This window comes from Anarrhichthys ocellatus, unplaced genomic scaffold, assembly GCF_004355925.1.
Source record: "Anarrhichthys ocellatus isolate YVR2014 unplaced genomic scaffold, GSC_Weel_1.0 scaffold24, whole genome shotgun sequence".
Taxonomy (NCBI): Eukaryota; Metazoa; Chordata; class Actinopteri; order Perciformes; family Anarhichadidae; genus Anarrhichthys; species Anarrhichthys ocellatus.
Genome location: NW_022280054.1, coordinates 10,312,854 through 10,330,571, shown reverse-complemented (window position 1 = coordinate 10,330,571; position 17,718 = coordinate 10,312,854). Strand labels below are relative to the sequence as shown.

The window sequence follows — 17,718 nt, the reverse complement described above, 5'->3', positions numbered from 1 at the left end:
CACACACACACACACACACACACACACACACACACACACACACACACCTCGGCTGTGCTCCTGACCACAACGAGGCCATAAAAGAGGGAAGATAGAGATCGAGTGAGCAGAGGAACAGAGACGAGGGAGCTGGAAAGGTTTCTGCTCCAATGAGGTCACCATGTGAGGGATTAAAGAGAACCGATCAGATTATACACAGACAGGCGAATGTGACGGATTCAGAGATGCGAGAAATACAAAATTAAAAAAAGGAAGAAAAGCTACTGAGAGGAGTCGTGAAATACAGAGACCGACTGGGAAGAAAATGGAGGAATCTGGGAAAAGTCTCACCCAGTATTTCACTGTGTACGCAGGAACTCACAAACATGAGAACATTACCTAATATGGAGAGGCAGACTGACTGAGGAGCAGACAGGGAGGGAGTCAGCTACGTAGCGCAGTGAGTAAATTCAACAAGCAGCTGTTCAATACAGAGCTGAGAGAGTGCAAAGAGGAGGAGTTACCTTTCCAGGTTCGGACCAGCTCGTCTGGATAATTCGGAATGGGCGCTTCCTCCTTTATCACTGAACTCTGATAGGACACGAGAAACGGCACCGACTCCCACACCTGAGAGGGAGGAGGGAGGAAAGTTAGGGCCCTGGTGGTGACTTATGGTAGGAAATAGCTCATGGTTGCAGCCCTGTGTGTGTGTGTGTGTGTGTGTGTGTGTGTGTGTGTGTGTGTGTGTACCTTGGCAGCGTTGACGAGTCTCCACGCATTGAGCACACCGAAGCCGTGCTGGTGGCTGTGGTGGAAACCGGCTCCGTTCACCCTCCAGTCTGCACTGCTGTCACACTGATGGGACAAATAAAAACAGTGTTAGCTTTGGTACAGAGGCAGCCCAACACGTTTTCATTTTATCAGTAATACTCACTCACTACCGTCTCTCTCTACGGCTTAGGAAAGGTACAAAACCACTACCTTAAGTTAGCTTTCTATCATTGTCATTGTAAATTGCATGTATTTAGGTTTTGGACTGTTTGTTGGGGGAAAACAAACTAATTCAATACATTTGAAGATATTACCTAATCCACTGGGAAATTGTGACTTACAATATTTGTATTTCAATTTGAAACATAGTTTATCAACATATCAGGAATAGGGATGTTAATAATTAACCAGATAAAAATAAATAGTTTTAAAAAAAGCCTGAGCCGGAGTTGCCTAAAAATGATCATCCCTCTTCAGGAAAACTAAACAGCAGATGTATCATAAAGATAAATGTTAGATTTGTATCAGATTAAAGGTACCCTGTACATTGACCCCATTGGCCTACCTCGGTGGCAGTGAAGGTGATGATGTGCTGCACGTCCCTCCAGCTGAGACAGGGACGCACCTGCAGCATGAGGGCCACCATTCCTGCCGCCAGCGGGGCCGCGGCGGACGTGCCGGTGTGGCCCTCGGTGCAGCCGGTCCCCCTCTGCATGGACCAGTCCGACGTCACCTGCGGAGACAGACGAGATGGGCTGACCCGAGACACGTGCACGAGTGGAAGGGTGGTAACAGCTCTGGCAGGAGGCCAAACACAAACTGGCACTGACATATGGGAGTAAACACGGGGACGGATGAGTGAACGCAAACGTTTCACAGAGTGTATCCAACAGTAACTATGTTCTGCACCTAAACAACTAGCGAAGAACACTTCATCAAGTGCCAGCATCACAGAGCGACATATTTACTGCAGGAGGCCGGTGTCTGCGTCTCCAGCTAACGGAAAACATGAGGACTGTATGACAACAGTTTAAAGCCCTGAGGAGGTCCAGCTTTGTAAAGGCATGAGGATGTAAAAATAACACAATGCATGAATTAAAATAAAGAGTGGTAAAGTGAAAATGTAAATACGCAGAGAATGGACATGTAGGGGAGTTTGAAATCCTGATAGTGGTCGACCTAAACAAAGGATTTATGGAGAGGATTAACTTTACGAGCAAGTAAGGGGAAAAAAGGACTAACATTATATCTTTGAACATGTTTGTCTGCGTGTGTGAGATCAAAATCCACCCATTTATAAGGCGCACAAGTGCGATCATGTCGTCCATGCACACCACCCGCTGCTACCCGCATTAGTGACAGCCGGTCTGACAGCAGGATCACAGCGATGTGAGCTGAGGAGGAATTCCCCGCGCTCTGCGTTTACATGCAGAAGACATGTGTGCCCCCCCCATGTGGATGCGTGTTCATCCAGAGCAGCTGTCCATGTGGTGAGAGTGTACAAGCATCATCAGGAGACAACCTCTGCACCTCTACATGCAGAGACATTTGTGTTTAGAACATCCACATGTCGCATTGTAATCCATTAGAAACACTGAATCTCTTCAGGTAAATAAAGATCGAGTAAATCTAGAATGTATACAACCCTGTGTCGTGTTTTGGTTAGCCACAGCTATTCCATCGGGCTTGCGTAATCAAGGATCAGATGAATCAGCTGGAGTTTCCCCATTTCCAGGCTTTCCAGACTCAGAGCACTGTGATCAAATGCGTGAGTGAAGACAGCTGTTCCTCAGAACAGTGGGCAGTGTTTGGTACACACTTGGCCTGCGAGTATACTGTGGTCAGCGGTGGATCAGCTAAGCTCTGATCCACCGCTAAGCTCTGATTCCAGCCCAGGTGATGACATCCGCCCAAACTGCAAATAGAACAGCGTCAAATAGAGGTCGGTGGCCTCGTTGGGCCCCGACTCCCGTCATCATCCGTCATCGTTTCAGATGAAAACAGTCTCTGCTCCTCCTGATGTGGAGCTGCTCTTTCACAATCACTGATTTCCTAGTTTTTAGACCACACTGAATTTTAGATAAACTATCTCACACGTCATGTTATGGAATATGGTATCTACAGACTTCAAGGTTTCAGCACTTGAATCCTTTAGGATTTTAATAAACCAACACTAATGTTTGTTACAGCTAAAATACATAACTATCAAATAAACATTGGATCGTCTTTCAAAAACATAACCGTCCGGCTTTGATACAACTCTCTACATGGACTGAAACGAGGAAATCTACTTCCTGAGACTGACAGCAAGTCCTGCAGCTCTTTACTGGACATTTATATGTTTATTTATCTGCTCAAGTGTCACGAGCAGCTCGCACAGATATAAATGGTTATGAGCATTTTTAGTTATGACTGTGACTGGGCCTCATATGTCATGAATAAAGATGGACAGGTAGGGGAAAAAAAGGCAAAAAAAGAGATGACTTGTAACTTTTTTCCAACTTGGAGTCGCTTGTTATTGACTTCCTGTTGTTCCCTTTGCCGCTTGTCATCCATTCTCTGGTCTAGTCATCGTGTGTGTGGGTGTGTGTGTGTGTGTGTGTGTGTGTGTGTGTGTCTGTGTGTCTGTGTGTAAGACCTACAATGCTCCTCAGCTGGCTTCCCCCGCTGCTGAAAGTGACAGCCAGCATGGACGCACACTCTTCAGCGTAGAAGGGCATCCTGCCTTGCTCATCGACCGCTCCTGCAACACACACACACACACAAGATTATGTATGACCCGAGGCACACACGTCCACACCCCAAACACAAGCGAGCACTCACAGGCCTGAGAGCCTCTGTGTCTTACCGATTGTGATGGTGTAGATGGAGTTGGCGTAGCCGTCGTAGTTGCAGTCGTCATTGTGTTGACCTCCATTGCCACTGGCGACCACAAAGATGCTACCGAAGCCTTGTCTGCCTGCAATCACCCCATGCTGCAGCGCTGCCTGTGGAGGGAGGAAATCATGCCATTACAAAAAGAGGGAATATTATACTTTTTGTGCTTACAGTTTCTCTACATGCGGTCTCCTCTGTAACTGAAGTGCTGCAGTGTACCGCCCTCTGCAGGACAAAGTCACAGCTCCACACAAACTGTCTTCCTCTTACCTTGCCCAGGGGATGGGGTCCATCCACAGTGTGTCCGTCATCATCGGGACCCCAACTAGAGGAGACAAGAGTCTCAATCAGAATCCAAGCAAGACTTTGTACAACAACGTGATACATTCTGGCATGAAAACATAATCGCATAGTCAAATATTGACCCTTAAAGGCATGGCAGGATAACCACAGCTCCACCGGGCCTTTGTCTTAAATAAAAGGTGCTGGAAGTATCAAAAAGCTCAAACTGATAGAATAGATATCTTCACACTTAGATCTATGCAGAGGACACTTTATAGTATAAAGTGTTCTCTGCATAGATCTATGTGTGCAGACACTTAAAGGCATTAAAAGCTGGTAAGTCAACAAAGGTTGTCAAAGGTAAATACCTTACAGGACCAGAGAGTATCGGTTTGGTACCTGCAGCTGTAGATGTCGTTGACCTGGTAGTGCTTGTTGAAGGCTATGGCCTCCAGGCTGTCTGTCAGTAGGCCGTCCAGCACTCTGATGCCTGAACAAAACAAAGAGAGAGAGAGATGTGTGACAACACACATCTATCCAAAGTCTCAGCTCCGGTCTCAGTGGTTCCGAGTCCTGGGACACTCGTGTTTAAAATTCCAGTTTGTCTGTACCTGCCACCTTGCTGCCGTAGGCCACCCCCACAGCACAGAAGCTGTTGTTGGGAGCGGCCGCGATCTCTCCGGCACACCGCGTCCCGTGGTGGTTGTCGCTGTGGACGTCTGGGTGAGGCATGGGGTCCGGGTCGTTGGAGTTCAGGTCGTAACTGCCCTCTGGACTCTGAGAGGGTTGAAAACATTATGAATGGAAAAGGAATTGCTGGCAAGCTTCCAAACAGCTTTATTGGTCTCAAAATGTTCAGCAATGACAGCGGGACACACGGTTAATAGCTACTTAACATGACAAACTTACAATCCATTGATCATAGAATGACTCACATAGTTGGGCTGGATGTCCTTGTGGGTGTGCTCCACCCCGTCGTCTACCACCACCACCGTGACTCCTCGGCCAGTGATGTTGCGCTCCCACACTCCTGTTACATTGATGTCCATTCCCTTATTGAGGTGATTGTGCTGCAAGAACAAGAAGAGTGAGGGAAGAGTGAGGTGAGGTAAAGGAGAGAAAGCCTTCTCCCGCCTCTTCTTTGCAGTGTCTAAGCATCACTACGGAGTATTTTTATTACCTTGAAATGCACTTTGGTTGTCTGATGTTTTGTACCCAGACAGACAATAATTCTCAATGACAACAGGAAAAAAAACTGGCTCCTGATTGGCTGCCTGACAGAATAGTTCTACATAAAGTGCTATTGTTGAAACAAACACATTAAAAGATCAATAAAGAATATGGGATGCAGATTATTTGACAGGTAAATTCTTCATTTATTATTAATTCTTCACAGTCACCAAGTTAATTTTAGGCACTAATTTAAAGTAAGCCTGACTTACTAGACAACTAGCAATTGAGCAAGATGAAAACAAAGACACACAATAGTCCAGATTCTCACCAGGTGCCACTGTTTGGGGTAATTGGGATCGTTGAAGGCCATGGACCTCTTGGAGCGGCTCAGAACTCTCTCCTGGGAGTGCCACAGGACATGAGGGTGGGCGGCCAGGACGTCTCCAGGCCGGGCACTCTTGCTCCAAATACCAAACACAGATCCAGGCGTGACAGAGCACAGCAAGTAGTGACCTTCTAGCTGTCCGATCTGGCCGTGGTTCTTCAGCCCGGCCTGCTCCGCTACCTGGGATGGAGAGAATACTGATGAGAAATTAAACTGGAACAATACTTGTGTTTTTTCCCCTTGACCAAAGCAACATGACAACAGATTAGACTGTAGCCTTGCTGAAATTTGTTGTATTTGAAGATGTCAGATCAGAGAAATTAAGCCCTGAGTTCCTAAATAAAGATCTAAATGTAGCAGCTGAGTGTTCATGAAGCATTTACCCTGTTGGCTATCGCATCCAGGTGCACGGAGCTCTGTTCGCCATCGTCCCCCTCACGATGTGAGCCCGAGTGGAGCCGGACGGCCCAGGACTGACCCAGTCCGCAGGAGAGTGACGACCAGGGTGAGGGAGGAGAGGAGGCGGAGAAGGGATTGGATGTGGCAACGGGGGGCAGCAGGGTCAGAAGCAAGAGGGCACAGGAGGACAGGAAGAGAAGGAGCAGGAACGTGGGGAAATACGGCGCTGGCATGGCAGCGGAGGGTGAGACACGGGGTCGACCAGGCGAGCCCTCCTCATCTGAACAGCAACCTGGAGACGGAGACAGACAGACGGGGAGAAAAGAAGTTAGTTGTGAGGGCAATGAGAACCAGCGGCTGGTTGCTCACCGCCTGTGTGCTGCATTTAGAGGCCACTTATTAGATTCACAGCGTCGCACTAACTGGACACCAGTTCATAGCGCTGTGGCAGCAGCACATCAGATTAACACTCCGCGGTTACATCAGCGTTCCTGCATGGACTTCTGTGAAGAGGCTCTAACAGATGAATGCTATTTTATGAGCACCGTCAGGCTAATGAATTAAATAATCAAACGCAAACAGATACCTCTGAGTTCAAGTGAGGCGTCTTCTAATTTGCAACCCACCATATCCTGGTTTTGACATGTAAAGGTGGAGAATGTATACATGCACATGAAGTAAGGAACAAAACGTGCAGCTGGATTAACCTGTTAGGTGTGTGTGTGTGTGTAGTCGGTCACTCCCAAGCAGTGTGTGAATGGTTATGAATGTTAGACAGTTAGATAGGCCAGCTGTGATCCCGCCTGGATTAGATATTAAATAGTGGCAGTGACACGAACCTAACTCTGACATTGATTGTTATGGACACTAAATGAAAAGGGGAAATAATAAAGATTATAATGAAGTCATGTAGCTAGATGTCACAACTACCTCAATCACAGTCAGGAGCTACAGTAAGATTAAAACATAGACATGTGACCTCGAGAAACAAAATAAAGTAATAGAAGAAAAGAACCCAACGCCCAATTTATCTAAACGTCCTGGAGCAAAACACCAAACCCCTGTCAGCTGATGTGTAGCCAAATATTTGTCTGTAACCACGTTATAAACGACATATAACAAACACGTGACATCAGCTGGTGTTATCAGCAGATCCCCTTCACACGACGTTAACATCGACAACAGTGGCTCAGAGTTTAAGAAGATTCAGCTGCTTATATTTAGCGTCCTTTAGTGTGACACGTGGTTAAAACAGAAATAAATAATATTATATTCATGTGGGTGAAACCACCTGATGTGCGCTAACATGCTAGCTCCCTGTCAGGCTAAGCTATCACTCAGTTTTGCTGATTGTTCATTTAGTTTTGTTATGAATCCCAGCAGGTCAGCTAAAGCTAGCTAGTTTGGGCAGCTAGCTGAGGGTTAGCCGTTTAATTAATTGACTTGCGACTCGTGACACTCAAACGTTACAGCTACGGCAACTCACCGCGATCATACCATTTTAAATATATATAAATTACATATCGTACCTTTCCACCGAGCTCGTGTTGCATCTGTTCCTTGTTGTGGAATTTATGAATAACAGTGAGCTTGTCATCTCATTTCCGGGTTACAAACCCACAACGTATCACGTCATACAGTTTGTTGCGCATGCGTCGTCCCCACCTGATTGGTCCAGAGTCATAGCGGCATTACAGGTGCTGTGGTCTCAACACAATCAGCGGATTAAAGCTTGTTTCTTTGTGTGTGTGTGTGAGTGTGTGTGTGCATTTATTGAAAACAGCTCCACAATGGCTTAAATGTTACTAGGAATTAAATTTGAATTAGCTTTTTCTAAATTATTTACCAACATGTTTTTTTTTTTTAAATTACTTTCTGAAGTTCTAACATTCAACTATATTGACCGTCAATCTATAAGTTAGTTTTCACGGTGAGTGTTTTGTGTGAAGAAATGAAAATGACAGCACGTTACAGTTACAATAAGTACTTTATTGATTCCACAGTGCTGCCAGATAAATATACAGTTCTGAGTTGATGTATTTACAGCTTGCTGAAAGACAATACAAACTGTCCATTGCAGACATATATATATATATATATATAGTGTTCTTAAGTGTATAACATACTTTGGGCTGGTTTACATATGTGGTCCCCCACTGACGGATGTGGCGAGTTAGGCTGTTTCTGTGAAAGAAGCCCTATTAAGTCCTGGTTAGTTAACATGTAATGTGTTGTTACATGGTGCAGCAGCAGGATAAACTCTGTGCAATCTGTGTGTGTGTGTGTGTGTGCAATTAGAAGATCTGGTACGCACACATTGTATTTACAATAAATACCTTTAAGCTATCAATATAGGAAGAGAAAATGACATCTGATAGTGACTGCGTTTCAGTTTCACACAAAGCAAAACTGATGTTATGCAATAAATGCTGTTACAATCTGATATTTCATCAAATTAACCTCTTTATGCTTAATTTGTGTTGCAGAATTCTTTGCTGGCATTTGCAAAATAGTGTCATTTTATAGATGCTATTCATACTCAGTAGTATCGTTTTTAATTCATCTTCATTTCCATGAAATCTTCCAGTATACTCTTCATTTAACAGTACAGTTGTTCACACACATACAGGCATGCTCACACATATCAACCCTGTTTTCATTCCCTCATAAAGCCTCAAACAGCAGATCTGTTAACACCCACACGTACGAATCATACCAACGCAAACCACGTCCGACTGCGTGATGGATTCACATCCAGGGTGTGAGATTCTTTTACAATTAGCCATGTTTGTAAATCTTTTTTTTTTTCCTCTTTACTTTCCCCCAAATCGCTCAGTGTCGAGCTCTGCAATGTCAAGAGACAGAGCTTTTAAAATCCCAAATCCATCTCTAGTCGTCTATTTACACGTCACTTTGGAACAAAGAGTTTTTGTTTTGCATCTCTCCTCCTCTCGCCGTGCTGATCTGCATAGGTAGCTTAAACCGGATAAGTCGGCGCCGACTTCCTCCTGTCGATCCTTCAGGTTCGTAATGGCTCTAGTTATCCTCGAATGCTCTGTTCGCCGTGTCAGAATTTGCTATACTTTTCATATTGTATTCCTGAAGAACCCTTTCAAAGCTCTCTTTCAACACCAGCAATTTGTAACGATGTACATTTCTCTTTTTTTTTTTTACCACATGTCCATCCCTGCCCTGTGTTTTCAAGCGTAGGTCTCCACGAATCCTTTCCCTTCACTTAAGGAGCGATATGTCGTCGGCGAAGTCCCCGTGCGGGTGGAGGCAGCGGGCGAAGCGCCACTGGCACACCATGAGACACAGCGGCAGCATGAAGAGGGCGCAGATCCCCGCCATGATGTAGGCGATGGTCATGAGGGTGGACTCGTCCGTCTGAGGGATGTTGTAGCCGCAGTCCTCCAGGTCGACGCCGTGGAATGGGCCTTCCACGGAGGCCGTGCGAAACTCATCGTGCACTGCGAAGGGGAGAATAGGATTGTGGGTATTTAAGAGACACACAAATCATAATAGTAGTCCCCTCAATCCCACTACTTCTTTCTATGAGCGGCCATGTTTCTTCCTCCCTCACCATGGCAGGTGCTGACGGCGAAGCCGATGCGCTTCTTCTCTCGGTCGAAGACCACGTAGAAGCCCTCCATGATGACAGCGCCCATCACGGTACCGGTGCTGGACTGGGACACGGCGAACTTGTAGCAGTCTTCCTGGGCCGAGGCCACGTCCTCTACTGGCCGCAGGTATTGCTGCATAGACAAAAGCGTGCATTTTTTTAAAACACTTTCAGTGTTATATTTCCTTTTTTTACTACATCTCCGGAACATTTTCCTGTGATTAGATACGTTGTGATAGTTTATTTCATTTTACTAACCATACTATATTTCCTTACAAAAAATGGTGATATTTTTATAATGTTAGTATCCATTAGGCTCTCTTCCTTCCCTTCTTTTCACTCTGGACTTTTTCCCGGTAAGTCACTTAGAGCACCCTGTGAATCATTTGTTTCACTATAGTTTCAGGGTGATTGTGCCGATGACATGTCTGCTGCTTTGCAATAAAATGCTGAAAAAGACAATCACAGGAGGTGTGGTCCTTGTCCTCTACGCCCCACAAAAGAGTTATTAGACTCGCTAGAGAAGCCGAATGGCCCCTGTACCTCACACTCCTGCATGTTAGTCAAGGCCCCTTAGGAAGGCTGGTAGTGTGAAGTATTATTATCACAGATATATATATATTCTAGCTGCATATGCTGTATTTTGTAATTTGAGCACTGACTTTTGCATCTGAAAGCAGCCCCGCTCAGCACATGTCTTAGTCACTTACGATGAAGCTCTCAGTGATTTCAGTATCAGCAGTAATTGATCTTTAAGTCTTTAGTATATATGTACTCAGTGTGCATTCTATACCTGGTGATTTACTCTTGTACCTGCTGTGGAAGTTACAACAGAAGGCAACGCAAGTACAAACTTCTCTCGAGTGTTTCATTCTGCTGTCGGCATCGATCGCTCTCAAGGTCACCATCAAGGCCTTTGTGGGAGGCTTTGAATGAAAACCGTTTAATGACTTCTCAGGGCTTTAAGAAAAAAGCTTCAGAAAATATATTCAAAAGTAATTCTCTCTGAAATGTGGTCATTATGTGTGTTTTTTTTCATCCCCCTCATGGTACCTCGCCAGGCTTTAATCTAATTCACAGCAAATATCCAAACGTCTTACAGGCTGAGAGGGTAAATCAAACATCTCCTGCCACAGGATTCAAACCGGTCAACAAAATTAGATTTCTTTTTCCCGTCAGGAACCAAGTAACGGTGGTCGACGCAAAAACAGAAATACGCAAATGGCCCTATCTAAGGCCAGCGTTTGGTTTGTCCTTTCTGGGCTACTGTAGAAAGGTGGCTCCGTAAAGAGGAACCCGCTCTGTATGTAGATATAAGTGGCAAAAACATGATTCTTATTTTCATGTGGTTATACACTGATGAAAACATACTTAATAATATTCCATTTCTGCCAATAAGATCCCCCTAAATGCTACACACTGTACCATTAAGTCATATTACTTCATATACTCAATGGTCCCACGGGACAAATGCTATCACGGTTGGTTGCTTCATGCCACCTCATACCTGTGGTAGGATGGAGATCCTGAAGGACTGGTTGTGGTTTTCACTCATCAGGTAGAGAGAGATGGCTGGGAAGATGTGCCAGGGTGTCGTGCCGGCCTGCCAACACACCAGCTGCTCCCCGAGCCAGAACCCAGAGGGGAACTGTTCGGTCTGAAAGAACAGGGTCGGGGGGGAGGACAATCAGAGCTTTTACAGACGTGACTGTCACAAACAGTTCTCTCATGAAAAGCACTATAAACTGAGGATTTTTACAATGGCTGCCCATTCGTTTTTAGATGCTTTAGAAACAGGAGGTCTTAAAAATCTCTATTTGAGTAAATATTTTGCAGCCAAATCAAATTGTTTACGGGCCATTCAACCTTCGTGTCTTTATAATGCATTCAATCCTAGACGTCGCTCTTCACAGGGCTTGTATAAAGGAAAATAAAGCAGGCCATGAATATGAGGCATGAGTTGATAACAATCCCTCCTCTGCATTGAGGAGGTCGGTTTAATGGTCACGGTTACTCGTTATTCTTCACACCCTCTGGCGTTTCGGAGAATACTGCAACTGTAATGCCTTTGTGCTGTACGTGAGTATAAACAAAGCTTCGTGCAGATCATAACAAGGATGTAAGGGACTGACCGAAGAGGCTGCCTCAATGGCTTTGACTGCAGCCTGGAAGACTTTTCTGGGCAGTCGGAGGTTGGTGGTGCCGCTGTCCACGATGCTCTTATCATAGTTGTACTGAAAAAGACAGTTTCTAATTACAAATCTCTTCAGTAGATGTTAGTGTCAGTGACCGGCCAGTAAATCTGTATTCTTGTGCAGCCGCGTATCCGATCTCTCACCTCTTTACAGTCCATGTTGAGGTCCATTCCATTCACCTCGATGCGTACGATGATGACCTCATAGTACCACTCCCTGCGAATGGGAGTGTACCAGAGCTCTCCCACGTAGAGCGACGGGTCCACTCCTCCGATGATCTAAGAGCAGTGGGCAAAATAAAATCCAGCGCCGGCTCCAAATGTGACACGAGATGATTTGTATGTGTGTGTGTGTGTGTGTCTCCTCACCATGCTGCCGCCAACAGTGGCGCTGCCCAGGGAGTAGTTTTGGGTGAAGCCGGCTCCACACAATTGGAGAGAGAAGAGGTTGGGGACAGGAGTCTGGCGAACCAGAGAGTCAAAGAAAGGCTCCAATGCCTCGTCAGGCTGGAGAGAGAGAGGGGGGGGGGGGTAGTTTTTCGTCTGAATGGCCAAACTAAGCTGCTGTTTTTAGCTTTCAGATTTTAATTTCCAAAAGATTAAACAAAGCTCATCCGTCCCAGTGAATGCAGTGGTATAATCCCTTTCCCCAGATGTAAGTCCTCTAGTATCTAGTGCCTCTCTTTTTTTAAATACTATAGTAGAAATTCAGTAGTAGAGGATGTTTGAATTTTTTTAAACTGTATGCTACATCCTTCCCCAGATCTAATGGCATAGTTCACCGGATTATGAATTCAGAAAGCTAAGAAAAGTGACACAAGGGAGTGTTTTTTTTTTACAGTATAGTATCTTTTTACAAGCCTGGCTCTCAGAAAAATACACTGAAACACAGTATTTGGCTTTACTGATCGCACACTGGAGAAGTAATAAAAAGCAGGGAATAAATGAAAGAAGATCTGCCATAGAAAAGTAACACTCTGCTTGATATTGCTCTAAAATGTGACATATAGCTCTCTTCCTCCCAACTGAGGTTCCAATGTGCAAACAAATGTGTCCTGTGCAGCTTGAAAAAGATCATCCGTTGGGAGATTATTTCTGCTCTTACCCGGGCTATGTCAGCGTAGGCCAGTCCCAGGATTCCCTCCCAGTTGGATCCGTTGATGAAGAAGCGATCCGACTGGGTGATTGCGGCGATGTTGGCGCGCAGCGTGGCGTTGGGGCCGTGTGGGACGGACACCAGGTCGGTGCCCAGCTCCCCCTCCCAGCGACCCTGAGTGTAGGGGACATACACACTCCTGCCCTGGTCGCGGTACGAGCCGGAGCTGGGTAGCACGGCGGAGAGGGAGGAGAAAGGTGGAGGAATTGAGATTATTAACAAATATATTATTACAATGTTTCTGTGTGATTGTGTGTAAAAGCATTGTCTCATAACGTACATTTACGACAAGGAACTTTCATTTTGTGTTGATTTTGGCGGTCCCTGTGGACGAACGTGGTAATGTTTCAACTTTAAATTTAGTACGACCTATAGCAATACGATGTAGAATATGAGACTATGATTTGATGTTATGATGTCAGTTTTAACAATTCATTCATCACATAAGAAATAAAAAAGTCGTCTCTCTACTTACAGAGAACGATGGTAGTATCTGCGCAGGAAGGGATGAGCAGCTGCTCCAACAGCAAAGTTACTGCTTCCTGTATCCACCAGGATGTTCAGCTGAGGAGAGGAAGAGGGAGAGAGAGGAAGAGAGAGAGGAAGAGGGAGAGAGAGGGAGAGAGAGAGCGAGGGGAAGAGAGAGAGCGAGAGAGGGAGAGAGATTTATTAAATATTCTGAATGCTTTGTGCATTTTGCAAAATAATCGATAGATTTGTAAAAGTGACAGTTGGGTTTCATTGTGAAATTGATTGTGTTGAATCTGTGAAGGGTTAGTTTAATCATTGCTTCCTTTGAAACATTGTGAAGACTTCTTTATGTCTTTATCTTTGTACACTGGAGGCAAGTCATTGGCTGATTGTCTGTATTACAGCAAGAAGTCAGCCTCACCTCTCAGTCATTCTGTGTCAATTCCTCTCTCCTTGTCGTGTCCTGTGCTGTTTCCTTTTGCCCTAGATGTCCTTCCCTCCCCCCTCTGTCTCCCCTCTTACCCTCCTCTCCTCTCAGGTTGCCCTTTCTACTCCCTCTCCCTCCCATCTCCTCTTCTTCTGTCTGCATCTCTGTGTGAGTATCATATTCTGCACAATCAGTCAAAGCAGATCGTGGATGTGTGAATGGAGCACAAATATACACCTACAGTATAAGCATAATATTATACATTATATATATTTTACACTTCTATAAAGTACTGTACGCCATATATCACAGGCATGTTGTGTGAGTCAAACTCTTTAAAATGCTACCGCATCACTTTTAAATTAAGTTCAATCACAACCTTTTCATTCATATGGTTCAGGTTGATGTTTTTCAAGTATTTACTGGTTATTATACTATGAATTTAAAGTGAATATGTGTTCCAGGAAACACGCAAACAGCCACAGCCAGCTGTTCAATAATGGATCGGCACTTTAAATAAACAGAGAAGAGCTTCTGTCTTGAGGGCTGCGCCCGAAAGCCCAGAATGAGATACTCTTGTCTACCTCACTGTTTCTTCTGACACACACACACACACACACACACACACACACACACACACACACACACACACACACACACACACACACACGTCTGTACAAACACCACAGTGTAATAACACGGCGGTTTGCTGACTGCTCAGGATGAATGTGTTTTCTAACGGCTGCATCCTGACACACTGAGACACTTTCATGTCTCTCCGTCTTCCTGTCGTCCCTGGCAGCGTGCTTCTGTCTGTTCAGGCCATTATATCCCCCCCCCCCCCCCCTCTCCACTACGAGCATCATCTCGCGGCAACATATCTTAAGGCTTATGGATATGGATATGGACACACTGACTGGTGCTTTTAATGAATGAGGTGGTCACTGACCCCAGACCAGCACTGTCCTAAGCTAATATCTAATTATATCTCGACCTAGAGAGCTTCAATCACCTAAACAGTGAAGCATGACGCCCCTTCTCTCACTCTCATTTATACTTCCTTCCTCCTCTTCATCTCTCTCATTCATGCATTTCTTTTTCATTCACCTTCTCCCTCTCCTCCTTCCTTCCTCCTACCACCTCACCATCACTCTCCCTCCCTCCCTCCACCCGTCACCCTCGCTGTGCCAGCCTGTACACCGCAGCTGCACCCAGCTGGCACTCCTCACTCTGCAAAACTAATGGTTCCATTATCTGTCTGTACCACTGAGGCCTTTCTCTCACTCCACACACACACACACACACACACACACACACACAGTCCCATCTGTCATTGCAAGGCCATCGACAGCATTGGACAGAATATTTAAAGTACCGTCAACTTACTTTCATTTTGCATTCTATATTAATTGTAGAAATCTTGCATTAGAAATATTAAAGTATGATGATGTATGTATGTATATGTATATATATATATATTATATATATATATATTATATATATAAGTAAAGGACATGTGCTGTCATGTTGTGGTATATGTGTAGAGTGATATCACATTGCATTGAGATGCATAGTATCTTCTCTAGTAATGTAGGCTTAGAATAATAGAATTAGAATAATAATTATGCTTTGAAATTAGTTAAATATATATGTATTATTGATATTATGGTGGTATAACTTGTCTAATCGCCAAAAGAGAGTGACACAGACACACATAGACATGCAAGATTGAGGTAAAACCAAGATAAATGTAACGTTGTTTGTCTTTAAAGATAAAAGCCTTTCACGTTGATACTTTTTATTAATATAAATCAACAAACAGCACTGGATTTAATGGATATTTTGAAGTGATACCACAGAGAGTAAAGTGTAGCTGCTCGTGCAACATTTCTGTCAATTAAGCAGATTAAATACACGAGACAGGGACATATTGTGTGCATAGGATAATAATATTGCTAAAGAGCCATAAAGAAAGCTTTGTTTAGTTTTCTTAGTGCTTTGATATCACTGTAAATGAAGCTTGTACCTTCTGTGGAGGAGAGCCCACGGCCATCTCCACGTAGTACCCCTGACCGGACTTCCCACGCAGGTTATCGATCATGTCCACGAAGCTGATGCCGCCCGCTGCCGCTGCTGCCGCTCCTCTCCGCCTTCGCGAAGCGCGCTTCCCCGCGTCGCCGCGCTCGCGGTTAACGGCAACGGCAGGTGGCAGCGGCGTTGGCTGTGCGGCGTGAGCGCCTTGCCGCAGTGGCACGCGGATGGCTAGAGGCAGGCCCGAGACGTCCGGCGCGGACTGACCGTTGGTGAGCAGACACAACGTCGTCCATACTAACAGACCTGTCAACTGCAAAGTCGACGCCTCCATGCTGAATCGAGAGGTTTTCGGTAACTATGTTTGGTTTTTTTGACTTCACGACGCTCCGTTCAGTTTGACACCCAGGACACAGGAGACGAGATCAGGCAGCGATGATGCTAAAATAACGGCTAAAGCCATGCTGGCAGTGGCACCGCAAATATCAGGAGGTCACTGTGTGTTTTTTCCGCAAGCCGCGCGTCGTTTTCCTCCGCACGTCCTCACGTCAAACGACCGAAGCCATCGTCGGAAGGGCAGGCTGATGGCCACCGTAATCCGCATCCTTCATTCAGTTCTCCGCCTTCCAGTCTTTCACCTCCTCCCTCCTTCTCCTCCATCCACCCCGCTGCATCCTTCAGAAGCTGCAGGGAGCAGCGAAGCATCGCTACCATCAAGTGCGAATGCAAAACCGCACGACTTCCTGTAAGCATTTTCAAAATAAGATAGTACTGAGAGGGTTAATAACTGCTCAAACTAAAATAATCTTTTATTAATCCCGCAGTGGGGACATTTACAGGATTACAGCAGCATAGTGGATAGTGCGAAACAAGTATTATAAATAAGTAAATAAGTATTAAAACAGTGAAGAATATTAAATAATAACTAAATATTATATATACAGACATAATAATTTTAGTATTGCACAGTGTATTTATATTGCACAGATTTCTGAAACTAATTTAGTTTGTAATACTTTTCTTTTATCATGGTTATTATTAGTAATTTTATTTTTATTGTTTTTTAATATTACTTTGTTTTTAGACTTTTTTATTATTATTTTTAATAATTACTAAAAACATTTGGCTTCTTGTTGAACAGGATTTTGGCTCGTTTATGCACAAAACGAACACATTGTTCGTTTTTTTATAACGTCTTTTATTTTGAAGGCAAAATTGCGACTCCTGTCTCTTCTTCAGGAAATAACCCCGGTACACCCCGCATTCTGGGTAATGGAGTTTTCACCGTGATCGCTCTGCGGATCACAGGCGTTTCTGTTCCCATGTGACATGTGCATTTTTTGGGCCATTGCTACCTGCTCCACATCAGTTGTATTTTCCAAACCGTTTTTCTTGTTTAAATCTAGGAAAGATCTTCAATCAAGATTTTCAAAATGGCATTTTATTATCTCAGATGACAGACAAGATGCATTGTTATATAGCCTACAATATAATTTTAAAGAACACTTGTATAATGCATGGTATCCCTATAAATGTATGTTGTGAGGGAGACCACACATTATATACATTTATTATCAAACACACAATAAAGTTGGATGGGAGCAGTAGTTCAAATATGATCCAAAGTTCAGTTAGTCTGCTTCTTTTCCCCCTATGACAGACTGCCTCTCTCCTCAGACGATCCTGGACAGTCCCAGTAGGAAGGAACAGGGAGGAAGGAAGCCCGTGGCAGTACGCCGTCCACGTCTTTCCTCTCCATGGTGAGTCCCACGGAGTCTTTCCTCTGGTGAAACAGTCCACACTGTCCCACCAGCACCAGAGCCGGCTCCTCCTGTCCTGAGGAGGCAAGAGAATGCAGTTACTGATCGGACCAAAAGTTTTAACATCCTCTTTTCTTCAACCCCGTCTCTTCTTGGAAGCATCCAATCAGATCCAACAGATGCTGTAAATT

At 44.7% G+C, this 17,718-nt stretch overlaps 2 protein-coding genes across 2 annotated transcripts in view; both read right to left on the bottom strand.

Moving 5' to 3' along the window:
- Positions 1–7,529, bottom strand: part of pcsk7 (proprotein convertase subtilisin/kexin type 7) — a 12,106-nt gene extending 4,577 nt beyond the window's left edge. Inside the window, exons 1-12 of the mRNA XM_031860685.1 lie at positions 7,396–7,529; positions 5,851–6,158; positions 5,411–5,647; positions 4,845–4,979; positions 4,521–4,686; positions 4,309–4,399; positions 3,898–3,952; positions 3,599–3,737; positions 3,393–3,493; positions 1,316–1,483; positions 730–834; positions 504–606 (exon numbers count right to left, since the gene is read on the bottom strand). Of these exons, the coding sequence (XP_031716545.1) occupies positions 504–606; positions 730–834; positions 1,316–1,483; positions 3,393–3,493; positions 3,599–3,737; positions 3,898–3,952; positions 4,309–4,399; positions 4,521–4,686; positions 4,845–4,979; positions 5,411–5,647; positions 5,851–6,099 (1,549 nt within the window). The 5' untranslated portion in view covers positions 6,100–6,158; positions 7,396–7,529. The remainder of the gene's footprint in view (positions 1–503; positions 607–729; positions 835–1,315; positions 1,484–3,392; positions 3,494–3,598; positions 3,738–3,897; positions 3,953–4,308; positions 4,400–4,520; positions 4,687–4,844; positions 4,980–5,410; positions 5,648–5,850; positions 6,159–7,395) is intronic.
- A 305-nt stretch (positions 7,530–7,834) lies between these two features.
- Positions 7,835–16,486, bottom strand: bace1 (beta-secretase 1). The gene is made up of 9 exons (XM_031860686.1): positions 15,763–16,486; positions 13,314–13,402; positions 12,788–13,004; positions 12,052–12,189; positions 11,827–11,961; positions 11,621–11,722; positions 10,996–11,145; positions 9,450–9,621; positions 7,835–9,336 (listed from the first exon to the last, which is right to left on the bottom strand). Exons 1-9 carry the CDS (start codon positions 16,099–16,101, stop codon positions 9,098–9,100), a joined length of 1,581 nt encoding a protein of 526 aa, XP_031716546.1. The 5' UTR covers positions 16,102–16,486; the 3' UTR covers positions 7,835–9,097.
- Positions 16,487–17,718: the final 1,232 nt, after the last annotated feature.

Excerpts from the sequence above, each read along its gene's own strand:
- bace1 (XM_031860686.1), bottom strand. The coding sequence starts at position 16,101 with ATGGAGGCGTCGACTTTGCAGTTGACAGGTCTGTTAGTATGGACGACG. Across the intron at positions 13,005-13,313 it reads AGATACTACCATCGTTCTCT|CTCCGGCTCGTACCGCGACC; the intron begins GTAAGTAGAGAG and ends CGTGCTACCCAG. Across the intron at positions 11,962-12,051 it reads CCACTGTTGGCGGCAGCATG|ATCATCGGAGGAGTGGACCC; the intron begins GTGAGGAGACAC and ends CACTGCTCTTAG.